The sequence below is a fragment of the Abrus precatorius genome, unplaced genomic scaffold (genome assembly GCF_003935025.1).
Source record: "Abrus precatorius isolate BTA unplaced genomic scaffold, Abrus_2018 Scaffold5, whole genome shotgun sequence".
In the NCBI taxonomy this organism is placed as follows: Eukaryota; Viridiplantae; Streptophyta; class Magnoliopsida; order Fabales; family Fabaceae; genus Abrus; species Abrus precatorius.
In genome coordinates, this window is record NW_020874395.1 from 10,607,078 (window position 1) to 10,622,605 (window position 15,528).

Below are 15,528 nucleotides of genomic sequence, written 5' to 3' on the forward strand. Positions count from 1 at the left end.
GGTGGCCTAATATCAGATCTATAATAGACTTTGATACCATATTGAATTTGGGTTTTAAATCTAACTCAACTCAAAAGTTAGCTTGTAAGCTGAGGATTACATTAAAGTTTATCCATTATTAGCTTTTTATAAGCTTTTATTTAATCATATCTATAGTCGATGTGAGACTTCAACAAATATTATTAAATTTAGGCTTAGCCTAACTCAACCATTAAAGCTAGCTCATAAGGTGAGGCTTGTTGTTACCTTTATACGGGTTGTTTTGATCATATCTATAGTTGATGTAGGATCTTAACACATCTCCTCATGTTTAGGATTGAACATTTGGAGTGCAGAAATTATAACACCTTTTTGTAATATATTTTGTACTTGGAAAGTTCCAGGATGTCACGATTTGAAATGGATCCTGTGACCGGCACACTGGCTAAGTTACTTATAAACACCACTTAATCTGGCAAGTTTACTTAGAAATTAACACGAGACAATAAACCTTTTCAATCAAGTAATATGACAAATTTGTTAAAATTTTGGCAGAGTTTTCTGCTGTAATTTCATTATCTCAAAATATAACGACCGATCAGGATTGATTTATAACTCAACTAAACCAATCAAACTTTAACATATTATAATGTCAAAACTAAAACATCTAATACATATCCAAAATAAAAAGTCTAACTTTTTAACAATTATAGAATGTTCAAAACATAACAAAATAAGAAGAAAAGTGTCAAGGCCACCAAAACAATGGAGACCTACCGATAGAGATTCTACTGGGATTGACTAACATTCTTGGTAACCTGTAACTCTGCCACATGATGATATGTAAATATAATAAATAGGAGGGTGAGTCACATAAACTCAATGAGCACATAACAATTACAATGAACTAGAAAGAGAAACAAATATAACACTAGTAGTTCGTAATCATAGAATTTTAAGCATACTATTTTGAAAGAAATTCATTATAATTGTTCTATAAAAAGTTTGGTCATGTTCAAAAGTTTATAAGTTTACACTGTTAAGTAAAAATATCATTTCAGTCCCGAGTGCTATAATAAAGTATGTATAAATAGGTGTTAAATAATGAGTTTCTTAAAACATTACAAAATAAATGCCAATAAATACTATGACTGTCACTCATGTGAGAACCAAAGTCCAAGACAATTTCACCTTGTTGATAGCCCTCTTCTTGCAAGGGCTTCTCGCAAGGGCGGTCTCTCTCTTAGGGGTAGCTCTCTCTTGACATATATTATGTCATAATTAATCTTAATCTCGACGGATGGCAGCTCTATCTTGTTGATAGCCCTCTTTGTGCATTGACAATTCATCTAACGTGTAGCCGTCTCCTCCTGGAGAATAACTTGGTGTACCTATCTTGTTGATTTGGTACACAAATTCAAATTTGTTTTCAATAATTAAAGTCTCAATGCATAGGTCTCACAGTTAAATACTATCAAATAAAATAAAAAAATAACTTCTTTCAACTTTTTAAAACAAATTCATATAATTATACAAAATACACATCTTAATAAACTTATACATGATCAAGAAATAACTTTAAGACTTATTTTTCTCAAGTTAATAATTTTATAGCAATATAACATAATGAATAATTAGAATAATAATAATTAAAAATAAGCCACTATGACCATTATCCACTCACAAACAATGAAGACTAATTAACTCACTTCATAGAATTACTCCAGAACTATGAGAAAAATGCAAGTCTACAATTTCGAATACCAACAATTATTAACAAATATTCAGAATTAACTTAATTTAATTCCTTAAGATTTATATTTGGAGCTTTAAAATCCAGTCTCTGAGAATGAGAACTTGTCACGATCTAACATTTTTATGCATTTGAGTTGTGAGCATACCTTAGGAACCCAAATAAAAATTTTCTCTCCGATGGGTAACACTATTTTCTCTTAAGAGTACTGTCTCTAACTTCAAAAATTCACCTTAGCTATCTATGTGAAAGAGAAAAATAAATGGGTGATAAGGGTTTTCTAGAATCCCAAAAAGATGAGTTAAAACAAACGAATGAATACTCACTTGGAAAAATCAGAGGACCTGCCAAAAACCAAATTGATGGGCAATGAGAATTGAGGTATCATGTGGGTGCTGTGAAAAGAAAGAAAAAATTGAAGGAAAGAAGGGTGTACGTGGTGCAGAGGAGAAAGCGGGAATGGCCCTACTCCTATTTTTCAATGCAAGTTGTCCTGGTGCCACTTCTTTCATTCTCTCTCTCTCTCTCTTTTTGTTCTTTTAATGAAACAGTGCGTTTCACAAGACTTGCTAGGTTGCATGGGGAGAGCTACAGGGCCAGGTTAATTGAGCTAAATAAGTCCATGAGGTCAAGTGTTTTTTTAGTGAAGGTTGGTCCAATATTGGATTTATGATAGGATTTGATACCATATTAAAATTAGGTCTAACTTGTTCCTATAGTTAGCTTGAAGGAGAAAGATTGCACAAACCTTTTAAGAAGTATTTTGACTGTATTTCTGGCTAATATGGGACCTTAACACCCCTCCTTCCACCTAAGATTGAATATCTGGTATATGAAGTTTGTAGGACTGGACATTTGTTGGTGTCTCAATTGTCAAACTAGATGCACTCTGATAGCATATTAAATTTGAGCTTGGTCTAACTAAATCCTAAAAGTTAGCTCGGAAGTTATGGATTGTCTTAACCTATATAGGCTCTACTTTGGCTGTAATTGATGTGGGATCTCAACAAATATATAGGGATGTTCCAGTTGCTCTAATTGTTTTAGTTCTGTCTCTTTATCTTCATGTATTTCTATTTAATTTGTGTACAGCTGTAAAAGCTTGTAAAACAAGTTTTTTTTACTGAATAAAATTCAGTGCAAAATTTTTGAACATGATGCAAATTCCTTTCTTTTTCTTCTTTGGGTTTATCTTGTGTTATTAATTTGATGTAGATTTTGTGGGGAATTAAAATGACTGTTTGCCTGGGCATTGTCAATCCTTCCTACTTGAGTCAAACAGTTTCATTATGTTTGTGAAACAATAGTGTATTTTGTAGTGTCATGTCATCATAATTTTGTGTCATGACCTGTTGCACAATCAATATAAGATCTTAACTTTTTATGGTAAAATTTTACTTATAGTAGACACATTGCACTCTTGTCACAACCTGAATTGGTGGTCCATGACTGGCACGTAACCGTAGGTTTATCCAAGTCATGCAAGCCTCAAATTTATCAATAACACCCAACTTCCCAGTGAGTGAAAAGAGGAGACTAACTTGCAAAAAAATCCAATTGAAGTTTCCACGAAATTTGACAAAGCTTCACTTATTTTTCACCTTGCTTTTAATTTATGTGAACTTGCAACTCAGTTAACAATTATTACCTCAAATTTATCAACTATTATTAAGGCCCAGCATTTACTATCCGCATTTACTATCATATAGGATAGCTGGTTATATTGCACTAGCTATCCAATATAGTAGTGAATGCTGAACCTTAAAGGAATAACACGTGAAATTGAGAGTTATAGAAATGAGAATGTTAAAGAGTCACACAAGAAAAGATAGGATAAAAAATAATCTTTTACGCAAGAATATTAGTATGACACTAATAATGAAAAAAATGACTGAAAATCGTTTAAGGTAGTTTGATCATATGCAAAGAAGACAACTGGAGGCACCGGTGAGGAATCTTAGAAGAATCTCTGAGAAATTTATAAAAGTGATCTATTGAAAAATAATATCTTTGATAATTTGATTTTTGAACAAACTCAATGACGTCATGAGATCCATGTAACTGCCCTCACCTATTAGGACAATGCTTGATTGTTGTTGTATAACAGAGACCAGACAAATGATGCATGGGTGTTTTATTGAAAAATAACTAATTCTTTGAGTAAAACTGTATATGGAACCATTATAACTCCAATCTGAATCATAAAATCAACAGTCTAGTTGAAAGTAGTTTACTACTACTCCAAAAGACAATATAGCGATTATAACTTCTTCCCGGGGGAAAATATTAAGCCAAACTAAAATAGATTGAGCATGCAGTTATTTATTTTGACTTAGTTTTTGTAGAATAATTTTAATTTGTAGTTTATAGTTTGGTCTTCTTAATGACACAATTTATTTTATTCCACTTTCAGTGTAGTGGTGGATCCTTCCAATCTTTGCGATGGTCTTCATTATTTCGAGGTCTATGGTATTGATTGCAAAGCTCCATGGCGTGGTCCACTTTTCAGAATTCCAATTACCATAACAAAGCCCAAGGCTGTAACCAACCAGCCTCCACAAATTTCGTTTTCAAAGATGATGTTCAAGCCAGGTGTGCATTAGTTGATCACTTGATTAAGTTAATCTCCATGCTTCTTTATGCTGGTGTGCTACCAAGGTATTGAATCTGGGATCTATATATAAGTCATACCAACCAAAATATTTGAGCTGTTGCCGGAGCAGCCTTTTCTTTTCCCTAATACATCTAATATTGAAATTGCAGTGTCTCAAATTATTTTTCACATATTAACATTGCATTCACAATTCTGCTGTCGTTTCTGGTATAGTGTCCTAAAATCAATGCTTACAGTGTGTGAGAGAGCACTACCATAAGAATGCTCCTACTTATTTAGTTAGGCTGTTTTTATACATATATTATTCATGTCTGGATGACTGCAAGTATATTGCAAGTCATACACATAAGCCCACTCTATAGTCGTAGCCCAAATAGGGAAGTGCATATACTGAGTCTAACACTTCAAGTTATTTTCATTCTATTTGTTACTTTGTTAGGCCATATAGAAAGGAGATACATAGAAGTGCCACATGGTGCATGTTGGGCTGAAGCAACAATGAGAACATCAGGTTTTGACACGGCACGAAAATTTTATGTGGATGCTGTTCAGGTAAAACTTGTGACTTTAAACTTGTCAGATTATGGGAGGTCTTTTTGACATGTTTTCTATGTCTAGATATGCCCATTGCAAAGACCTTTGAAATGGGAGAAGGCAGTTACTTTTACTTCTCCTGCTGCCAAAAGCTTTGCCTTTAGGGTAGTAAGTGGTCAGACATTGGAACTAGTCATTGCTCAGTTTTGGTCAAGTGGCATAGGGAGTCATGAGACTGCAAGTGTGGATTTTGAGGTAACAAAATTCTTTATCATAAGATGAATTTCCCCACTCCGGGATATTTGGATATATTTTTCTGTTTCTGCTAATAAACTGAAAATCCTAGTATTTGAATTACAAGGCACATGATGATTATCATTATTATTTTGGTAGTTAATGTTGTTGATGTAAGATGCATCTCAATTCTTTTATATCACGCTTGCTTGTATTGTGTGATAATGGTTGATAACCTTCCATTTTTTATCTATTTAACAGATTGGGAATTTAGATAACAAATGTTAAAAGGTAAAGGTTGTAGACACATCTAGCAAGGAAAAAACATAATGTTTTTTTTTTTTTGTCCTTCCTGGTGATCCCGCATTTTGTAGTTGTCCTTTCATATGATTGCAGCCTCTGAAGAGAGCATGATTGGATATTTTTTGTGAATGGATTTTTGTTTTTTGGTTGCATGTACAATCTCTGTTATGAAGTGGGATGTTGTGTGTTATTTCATTCTTTATTGAAGATACAATCCTGCTGTTTACATAAAATTCCAGGTTGTGTTTCATGGGATAAAAGTAAACCAAGAAGAAATTATACTAGATGGTAGTGAAGCACCAGTCAGGATTGATGCTGAAACACTGCTGGTATCTGAGGAACTTGCACCTTTGGCAACTCTAAACAAGGTTATCTTTTTAAAGCTTGCTTCTTTTTCTTTTTTGTGCTATCCGTTGTACTGGTGATTTGGAGTGCCGATGAGCTTTACTTATTTGCTTAATGTATATTAAACTTGCAGATCAGGGTCCCATATCGACCAATAGATTCCAAGATTAATGCACTTTCAACAGATCGTGACAAACTTCCTTCTGGAAAGCAGATACTGGCGCTGACTTTGACGTGAGTTTTAAATTTTGTTACTGTCATTTGTCTTTGGATCATTTGGATGGCCCTTTCTTAGTATTTTAATTTTGCAGCTACAAGCTCAAATTGGAAGACGGAGCTCAACTAAAACCCCACATACCATTACTAAATGACAGGATATATGACAATAAATTTGAGTCTCAATTTTATGTGATTTCTGACTCTAATAAGGTATATTGATTCTTTTATGATTTTTCTTTTGGAATGAGTGAAATAGTTTCCATTAGAGATTCTTTTGCTTGCATGTAACTTGTTGTTTATAGAAATGCTGATTTTTATATATTGTTTTTTATTGGGACGTTTTTAATTGTATTACACCGGTAGTCAGGGACCCCAAGTAGTGGGATTTATAACCTCTTGGGTGAGAGTGTGTTAATTATTAATAGGTGTTTGCAAAATGATATATATATATATATATATATATATCAGGAACAGTAACTTTATTATAATAAAGCTTTGAAGAATTTTTCAAGTTATTAACTGGATTAATGGCTAAAACGGAGTCTGTCTCAGAATATTGTTCTGAGTCAGCTTGAGAAATAGCATTGACGGTTTTGGTAAGAGATCTAGTCCTAGGTTTGACGCTAGATTCTTCAGAAGTTTGGAGAGTATCACGGATAGTGGTGAACAGACTAGTAATTTTACTAAGTACCTCATTCTGGTTATCGTCAATGGCTTTGGTTCTATCTTTTTTGCCTAAGTTCTAGTATTTTCTGTTTAGCTTTGGTGCTAATCTTAATAGGCTTGAAGAGAGGAATTTTACCAATTTCTCGAAGAAGTCAAGCAAAATATTCCTTTCTTTGATTGGTATCATGCTTATACCATTCATAATAATATTGATTATCCTTGGCAAGAGGATGTCATTAGTACTTCCTCTGCTAATGTTATATCTTGGCAGATTAAAGATGGACAAATTGTTCAGAGTGAACTGCCACCCACAACTCATTATCAGTTACCAAACTTGAAAGACAAAAGCGGTAACCCTGTTATGACTACTCCTTTCAAAACCAAGAATCTTGATGAGTATCACTTCCAATGGTATCCAAGGCCTCATGGAACAGGCCAATTACACTAACAAATACCTCCTCAAGTTGAAAGGACTCTGATACCAGATAACCCAAAGTGGATCAAGGGAAAATAAAATAGACTGAAAGGAAAGTAAGCAGTAGCAGGACTAAAAAATAAAAATGTAGAAATTTAAATATGCAGAATATAAATATGTAAATTTAAAACATAGAAACTAGAACGGCGGTATAACCAGCACAGATCTAGTAGAGGGAGAAGAGAAGAAAGCCGGACGACGGTAGTCTGAACAGAACCTGCTAAGAGGGAGGAGAGAGGAAAATAATTTAAAGCAACAAACTTTTTTGAAACTTGAAGAAAAACTTACAAAGAAATTATTTCAGAGCACTTCTCACTAGTTTATCTCTCTAAGATTGCTCAATGAAAGGGTGCCTCACATCATGGTCGAGGAGTCTTTATAAAGAGAAAATAAATACTGTTTCTACAGTTCCAGTTGATTACTGAAACTATTAACTACAGTACAAGTTATAATTCTCGAATATCAATATCGAAGCAGTTGTCTTCATTTTAATACATGTCATCTGCATTGGTATCTTATTTTGTTGATGATTCAGCTTCATTTTGACTTTGTAAGAGAAGAAGAACATCTTTTAAATATTTCTTCATTTTTTCTTTTGAGTTACAACTTGATAAATAAGCTGCAATCTTTGATTTTTGATTCAGAAATTGGAATGTTGCTGGATCTGCCAAATTTAATAATTTTAAATTTTTTTCAAAATATTCAGCAACACCAGATGGTCCAGCATGGTCAGCATTGAACTGATTCCATCATTTCACAAAGGAGTATCTGTGAAGTAGAGGAAGAGTTTCTTCATTTTCTGTCTTGCTATATCTATACTGCCACAAGAAAACCTATGCTAATGCAAAATCAGAAAAATACTTGAGATCTACAGGAATTCTTGATTCTCACAGATATCTGCCTTTATAGACTGCATATTCTTCTTTAACTGGTGTAGGAAAAATATCTTCAATTGGTCCAAAATAGTCCTACTATTAGAGAAACCAATTTGAAAAATCATAACTCTGACTCCTTTTAAAATATATTAACTAAGAATGTTGGTTAAGTTTGTTTTGGAACCAGAAACTTCTTGTCCAGGCATCGATATAATCTCAGTAATTATATCCTACTAGGTCAAAAGGTTGAAAAAACTTTTTGTAAGAATTCATGTTTTTCTCAAAAGTTTTAAGTGTTAAAACTTTTAGGATCTGGGCTGTAGAATGTATTATGATGGAAGAATCTTTTTTATCTTTGTAATGTTTGATGGAAACAGAGTCTGAATCCACCAAAATGAATTCGTAAAATTTGTCTGGTTTTATTCACAGCATATGGTCTAAAATGAAAACAAAGTGGAAAGACTTTAGAAATGGCTTTGTAGGGATTTTTATCCCAAAATTCAGGCTCCATTTGTATAAATGAAGAAAATTTTTCTTTTGCCATATAATGGTTGGTGTTTGAAGACTTTTGTTTGTCCTTTTGAAGGTTGAGGGTATTTTCTGTTTTGTTAGGATAGTTAACTGTTTTTTGGGTTTGGTTAAAGGACTGAATTATAGTATTTAAGCTAGCTAAATCTATTTCCATATCTTCTTCAGAGGCAATATCTGCCCACGATTTCTTTGGTAAGTTACTCAAACTTTTCTGTTGGACAGCTAAGAGAGTGCTAATCGGTAAAGCATAATCTGCTTTTGTTTGTTTGGTCGTTTTGATAAAAAATCAATTTTTTTGAAAATTTTTTTTGGAGTTTTAGATTGCTAGGTTGATGACTCAACAATTTAGATTACTTTTTGAGTTGATGACTCAATGGGGGTAGATGACTTAGAGGATTTTGAATATGTCGAAGCAGATTTTGATTTTGATTTGTTTAGAGTTAGGACAAGTCTGACTCTTCTTCCTCGAGAAGTCCCACCCCTAGGGGTTGTTGCCTTTTTAGGCATATTTATCCTGTAAATATTCACGAGTGAGATAATCAGGGAGAGAATTGGAGGTGTCTTTGATATAATCAATTTCAAAATCAAAAATACTTAAAATTACTTGTCATTTAGCAAAAATTTGTTTTGAGGGAAAGTTTTTAACATTCTTTTGTAAAATTTCTTTGGCAGACTTGTAATCTATTCCGATAAAAAAATTTTAGTTTAATAAATCTGATTGAAATTTTGAGATGCATAAAACAATAGCTAAAACTTCTTTTTTAACAGTCGAGTAATTTGTTGTGCAGAATTCTAATGTCGTAAAGTATATGCAGTAATATGCTCATGTGACTTGATTCTTTGTTTGAGAATGCCATCATAACCTATGTCAGAAGCATTAGTTTCAACAATTTTGAAGACTTGAGGAATAGGGACATATAGACAACTTATCTCTCTGACTTTATTTTTAATATCCCTGACGACATTGGTATGAACATCAGTCTAGGAAGGGGTATTCTTTTTAAGCCTATCATACAAAGGCTTAATAATATTGTTGAGGTGTGGAATAAATTCACCTACATAATTAAGATATCCTAGAAACCTTTGAAGTTGAGTTTTATCAAGAATTCTATCAAGAAATTTGTCAGCAAATTCAATGGATCTGCTGATAGGAATGATAGTTCCTTGATGAATATTGTGACGAAAGAACCTAATAGTGGTTTGGAAAAGATTAATTTTAGACTTTGAAACAACAAGTCCATTTTGTTTGATAACATTGATAAAAACATTTATATGTTTAAAATGCTGATCAATAGAATGAGAAAAAATTAAAACATCATCAATGTAGACAATGACAAATTTAGAATAAGGATTAAAAATATTATTCATAATCTTCCAGAATTCAGAAGGGGCATTTTTTAAGCCAAAGGGCATAGCATTCCATTCGTAATGCCCAAAGGAGACAGTGAAGGCGGTCTTATACCTATCACTCTCACAAATTTAGATTTGTCAAAATTCAGATTTCATGTCAAATTTTGAAAAGATCCTAGCAGAATTTAATCTATTAAGAAGATCTTTTTTGTTGGGAATAGGATACCTAATCCATTGGAGGGCTTTGTTAAGGGGTTTGTAGTTGATTACTAATCTGGAAGTACCTCTTTCTAATTTTGCAGGTTTATTGACATAAAAAGCAGAACACGACCAAGGACTTTTACTTTTTTTGATGAGTTTTTTGTCTAAGAGATCTTTGATTTCTTTCTGACAATACTGAAAGAGTTCTTCATTCATTTGAATGGGTCTAGTCTTGGTAGGGATTTGACTGTCTTTAAAATCTGACTCATAAGGAAGACTAACAATATGTTTCTTCCAGTTCCAGAAAACATTGGAAAGATTAGAACAGATAGAACATTGGAATTCTGCACAACAGAATTACATAACTGTTAAAAAAGAAATTTAAGCTATTGTTTTATGCATCTCAAAATTTCAATCAGATTTATTAAACTAAAAATTTCTTATCAAAGTAGATTGCAAGTTTCCAAAAGAAATTTTATAAAAAGATGTCAAAAACCTTGCCTTAAAACAAATTTTTGCTAGATGACAAGCAATTTTAAGTGTTTTTGATTTTGAAATTGATTATATCAAAGGTACCTCCAATTCTCTCCCTAATTATCTCACTCGTGAATATTTACAGGATAAATATGCCTAAAAAGGCAACAACCCCTAGGGGTGGGACTTCTCGAGGAGGAAGAGTCAGGCTTGCCCTAACTTTAAACAAATCAAAATCTGCTTCGACAGATTCAAAATCTTCTGGGTCATCTACCCTCATTGAGTCATCAACTCAAAAAGCAATCCAAATTGTTGAGTCATCAACCTAACAATCTGGAACTCCAAAATAATTTTTCAAAAAGACTGATTCTTCTATCAAAACGACCAAACAAACTAAAACAGATTATGCTTTACCGATTAGCACTTTCTTAGCTGTCCAACAAAGAAATTTGAGTAACTTACCAAAGAAATTGTGAGCAGATATTGCCTCTGAAGAAGATATGGAAATAGATTTAGCTAGCCTAAACACTATAATCCAGTCCTTCAACCAAACCCAAAAAACAGTTAGCTATCCGAACAAAACAGAAAATACCCTCAACCTTCAAAAGGACAAACAGAAGTCTTCAAACACCAACCATTATATGGCAAAAGAAAAATTTTCTTCAGTCATACAAATGGAGTCTGAATTTTGGGATAAAAATTCACAAAGCCATTTCTAAAGTATTTTCACCTAGTTTTCATTTTAGACCGTATGCTGTGAATAAATCCAACCAATTGTACGAATTCATTTTGGTGGATTCAGACTCTGTTTTCATCAAACATTTCAAAGATCAAAAAAATCCTTCCATAATAACACATTCTACAATCCAGATTCTAAAAGTTTTAACACCTAAAACCTTTGGGAAAAACTTGAATTCTTATAAAAAAAATTTTCAACCTTTTGACCTAATAGGATATAATTACTGAGATTATATCGATGGCTGGACAAGAAGTTTCTGGTTCCAAAACAAACTTAACCGACATTCTTAGTTAATATATTTTAAAAGGAGTTAGAGTTATTATTTTTCAAATTGATTTCTCTAATGGTGGGACTATTTTGGACCAATTGAAGATATTTTTCCTACACCAGTTAAAAAAGAATATGAGATCTACAAAGACAGATATATGTGAGAATCAAGAATTCCTGCAGATCTCAAGTATTTTTCTGATTTTGCATTAGCATGGGTTTTCTCGTGGTAGTATAGATATAGCAAGACAGAAAATGAAGAAACTCTTCCTCTACTTCATAGATACTCCTTTGTGAAATGGTGGAATCAGTTCCATGCTGGACCATCTGGTGTTGCTGAATATTTTGAAAAAATTCAAAATTATTAAATTTGGCAGATCCAGCAACATTCTAATTTCTGAATTAAAAATCAAAGATTGCAGCTTATTTATCAAGTTGTGATTGAAAAAAAAAATGAAAAAATATTTAAAAGATGTTCTTCTCTTGCAAAGTCAAGATGAAGCTGAATCATCAACAAGACAAGATACCAATACATATGACATGTATTAAAATGAAGACGACTGCTTCAGTATTGATATTCGAGAATTATAACTTGTACTATAGTTAATAGTTTCAGTAATCAACCGGAACTGTAGAAACATTATTTATTTTCTCTTTATAAAGAGTCCTCGACCATGATGTGAGACACCCTTTTATTGAGCAATCTTAGAGAGATAAACTAGTGAGAAGTGCTCTGAGATAATTTCTTTGTAAGTTTTTCTTTAAGTTTCAATAAAAGTTTGTTATTTTAAATTATTTTCCTCTCTCCTCCCTCTTAGCCGGTGCTGTTCAGACTACCGTCGTCCGGCTTTCTCTTCTCCCTCTACTCGATTTGTGCTGGTTATACCGCTGTTCTAGTTTCTATGTTTTAAATTTACATATTTATATTCTGCACATTTAAATTTTTGCATTTTTATTTTGTAGTTCTGCTACTACCTACTTTTCTTTCAGTATATTTTATTTTTCCTTTATCCACTTTGGGTTATCTGGTATTAGAGCCTATTGGAGAAGTAGGAATATAACTGTTGATTATTTATAACTATGTTCTTCTAGATCTGGACTTCAAACTTCTTTTAAATTTCTGTGATTTTGTACAGTTCTTTATTTTATGGAATGTTTTTACTGGAAGTACAATAGTTCTTAGTTCTTTTAAATAGGGCTGTAGTAGTAAGTCGCATGGGTGAAGGACAGTAAGGCTAATTTGACAATGTTGTATTCAAAAAATCAAAGAACATAAGAAGCTGGTGACTATAGTAAAAGAATTTCTGATTTTGTAAATTAAAATAAAAAAAAAAGTCCACAAATAACCAGATCTAGTTGAAAGAGTTATAAATAATTGACAGGTATATTGTTATGGAATCAAATGAGGGTGAGGTGCCAGATTTAATTTTTATGATGTCTCGTCGCCTTCGCTCCTCCCGTATTTCTTTCCGTTCTGGTTCTACCTCTTCATATTTCTTTCCAACAAAAAACTACTTCAATGATCAGGAGAAACAGTCTCCTGAAATCACACCAAAACATAACCTCTTCGAGAAGAAGTTCGTTTCGAAGAGATCAACCAAAGTATGGACGACTGGACCATCCTAGAAATTTCTCAGGATACATTATATGTTCCTGAAGAACACTCGGAGAAAAATAATTTTGATTATATTATTAAGACTGTTGAAAACAATATTCCTTTAGGAAAAGATTTAGGAGAAGAATTTCATCTCCTGTTCAAATCTTCCATCAATGAGCACAAACGCAAATACAAGTACCTTCACATAGGATGTGTTCAGGTAGCTATCAAACCTTTCATAGACATAGGTATAGATGCTGCTATCTTAATGTGTCTTAGAGATGTTCGTCATAATAATTTTGATGATTCTCTAATAGGAACAGTAGAAACTAGTCTTGGCCAAGGTCCGATTTATTTCAACTGTTTCCCAAACAAAACAGTGAGTCTTTTAGATGAACATATTTTTGACTCTCTGTTTCTCAATATTTGTTTTTATGGTTTAAACATGAAAAAGGGATCTATTCCCGCTGCCTTAATCTATAGGATCCAGTACAAAGCCATGAACTCTTGAAACATCAAAGAGAGTGGTTCTTCCAAAATTACAAGGGTAAGAATAGATCCGATATTCAAGAGGAATTTTACCAATTTCTTGAAAAAGTCAAGCAAAATATTCCTTTCTTTGATTAGTATCATGCTTATACCATTTATAATAATATTGATTATTTTTGGCAAGAGAATGTCATTAGTACTTCCTCGGCTAATGTTATATTTTGGCAAATTAAAGATGTATAAATTGTTCAGAGTAAACTGCCACCCACAACTCATTATTAGTTACCAAACTTGAAAGACAAAAGCGGTAACCCTGTTATGGCTACTCTTTTCAAAACCAAGAATTCTGATGAGTTTATCACTCCCACTGATATCCAAGGCCTCATGGAACAGGTCAATTACACTAACAAATACCTCCTCAAGTTGAAAGGACTCTGATACCAGATAACTCAAAGTGGATAAAGGGAAAATAAAATAGATTGAAAGGAAAGTAGGCAGTAACAGCACTAAAAAATAAAAATGCAAAAATTTAAATGTGCAGAATATAAATATGTAAATTTAAAACATAGAAACTAGAACGGCGGTATAACTAGCATAGATCTAATAGAGGGAGAAGAGAAGAAAACCGGATGACAGTAGTCCGAACAGAACCGGCTAAGAGGGAGAAGAGAGGAAAATAATTTAAAACAACAAACTTTTATTGAAACTTGGAGAAAAGCTTACAAAGAAATTATCTCAGAGCACTTCTCACTAGTTTATCTTTCTAAGATTGCTCAATGAAAGGGTGTCTCACATCATGGTCGAAGACTCTTTATAAAGAGAAAATAAATACTGTTTTTACAGTTCCGATTGATTACTGGATCTTCTTATAGAAGCAATAAGTTCTATTTCTAATCTTCATGAAAGAAAAGAATTTTTTAACAAATTCAAAAGTCAAAACTTGTTGACACCAGCGTCAAACTTAAACACTTACACTACTTATTAATAACTTTTTATAGAATACAAAATTAATCAATCTAACCATCAGAATCATTTTATATTATCTTTCTGATTATTTATATCAAATTTTATGTAATTTGTAGGTATATTATCTAAAAGTTGATATTTACTTGTATTTTAAAAACATTATAAATTGAAATAATGTAATGCAATAGAGTACTTAATCATTTTTTTTTATGAAATTTATAAAGTTGATCTACTTAATAAGAACTTTCAAACTAACGGTTGAATTAGTTAATCTTGCATTCTATAAAAAGTTATTTAGCGAATTTGACACCTGATGTCAATGAATCCTAACTCATATATATATATATATATATATATATATATATATTCGTAAGAGTTTTGTTTATTCCAACTTCATTTGTATTTGGGTTCTTTGCATGTTTAGAAATGCTTTTTTCAGAGGAAATAATTGCATCTTTTAAAAGCTTTCTAGGGAACCTTGAAAATATTGATTGTTTCTCCAAGTTGGTACAAATGTTGCTTTATATATTTGTCTCTCTTTTGCTTTTTCTTTGTTTTGATTATAGCGGGTATATTCAAGTGGCGATGTCTATCCAAGCTCTACAAATCTTCCCAAGGGAGAATATAATTTACAGCTATATTTGAGGTATTTGCCTTTTTCTGAGCATATACCCTGGATGAGGGTGCCCATGTTTGTTCCCACTAGCGCTTTTTGTAGACCTGATGGCATTACTACTATAGATTTGTAATTTTGAAATATATTTCAATTCATAGGTAGTGGTTGAGTGCAAATAATGAATTAATATTATTAAGAGAACTTGGAAGCTTGGTTTAGTTATTAATACTCATAATAAGAAAGCTGGCATGCTACAAGTGGAATATTTCTTAGTTCATAAAAGATTTATATGTGAAATGCT

General features: G+C 32.4%; 1 protein-coding gene across 8 annotated transcripts in view; it reads left to right on the forward strand.

Annotated features, from left to right (window-relative positions):
• LOC113867996 (tripeptidyl-peptidase 2-like) overlaps nt 1–15,528 on the forward strand; it is a 33,893-nt gene that overhangs the window by 8,875 nt on the left and 9,490 nt on the right. For all 8 annotated transcript variants that reach the window (XR_003505207.1, XM_027503541.1, XM_027503542.1 and 5 more), the window contains exons 17-23: nt 4,146–4,324; nt 4,786–4,898; nt 4,965–5,135; nt 5,657–5,785; nt 5,896–5,996; nt 6,074–6,191; nt 15,178–15,257. Coding sequence is in view for 7 of the 8 variants with exons in the window: in XM_027503541.1 (XP_027359342.1) it covers nt 4,146–4,324; nt 4,786–4,898; nt 4,965–5,135; nt 5,657–5,785; nt 5,896–5,996; nt 6,074–6,191; nt 15,178–15,257 (891 nt within the window). In the remaining variant the exon portion in view is untranslated. The remainder of the gene's footprint in view (nt 1–4,145; nt 4,325–4,785; nt 4,899–4,964; nt 5,136–5,656; nt 5,786–5,895; nt 5,997–6,073; nt 6,192–15,177; nt 15,258–15,528) is intronic.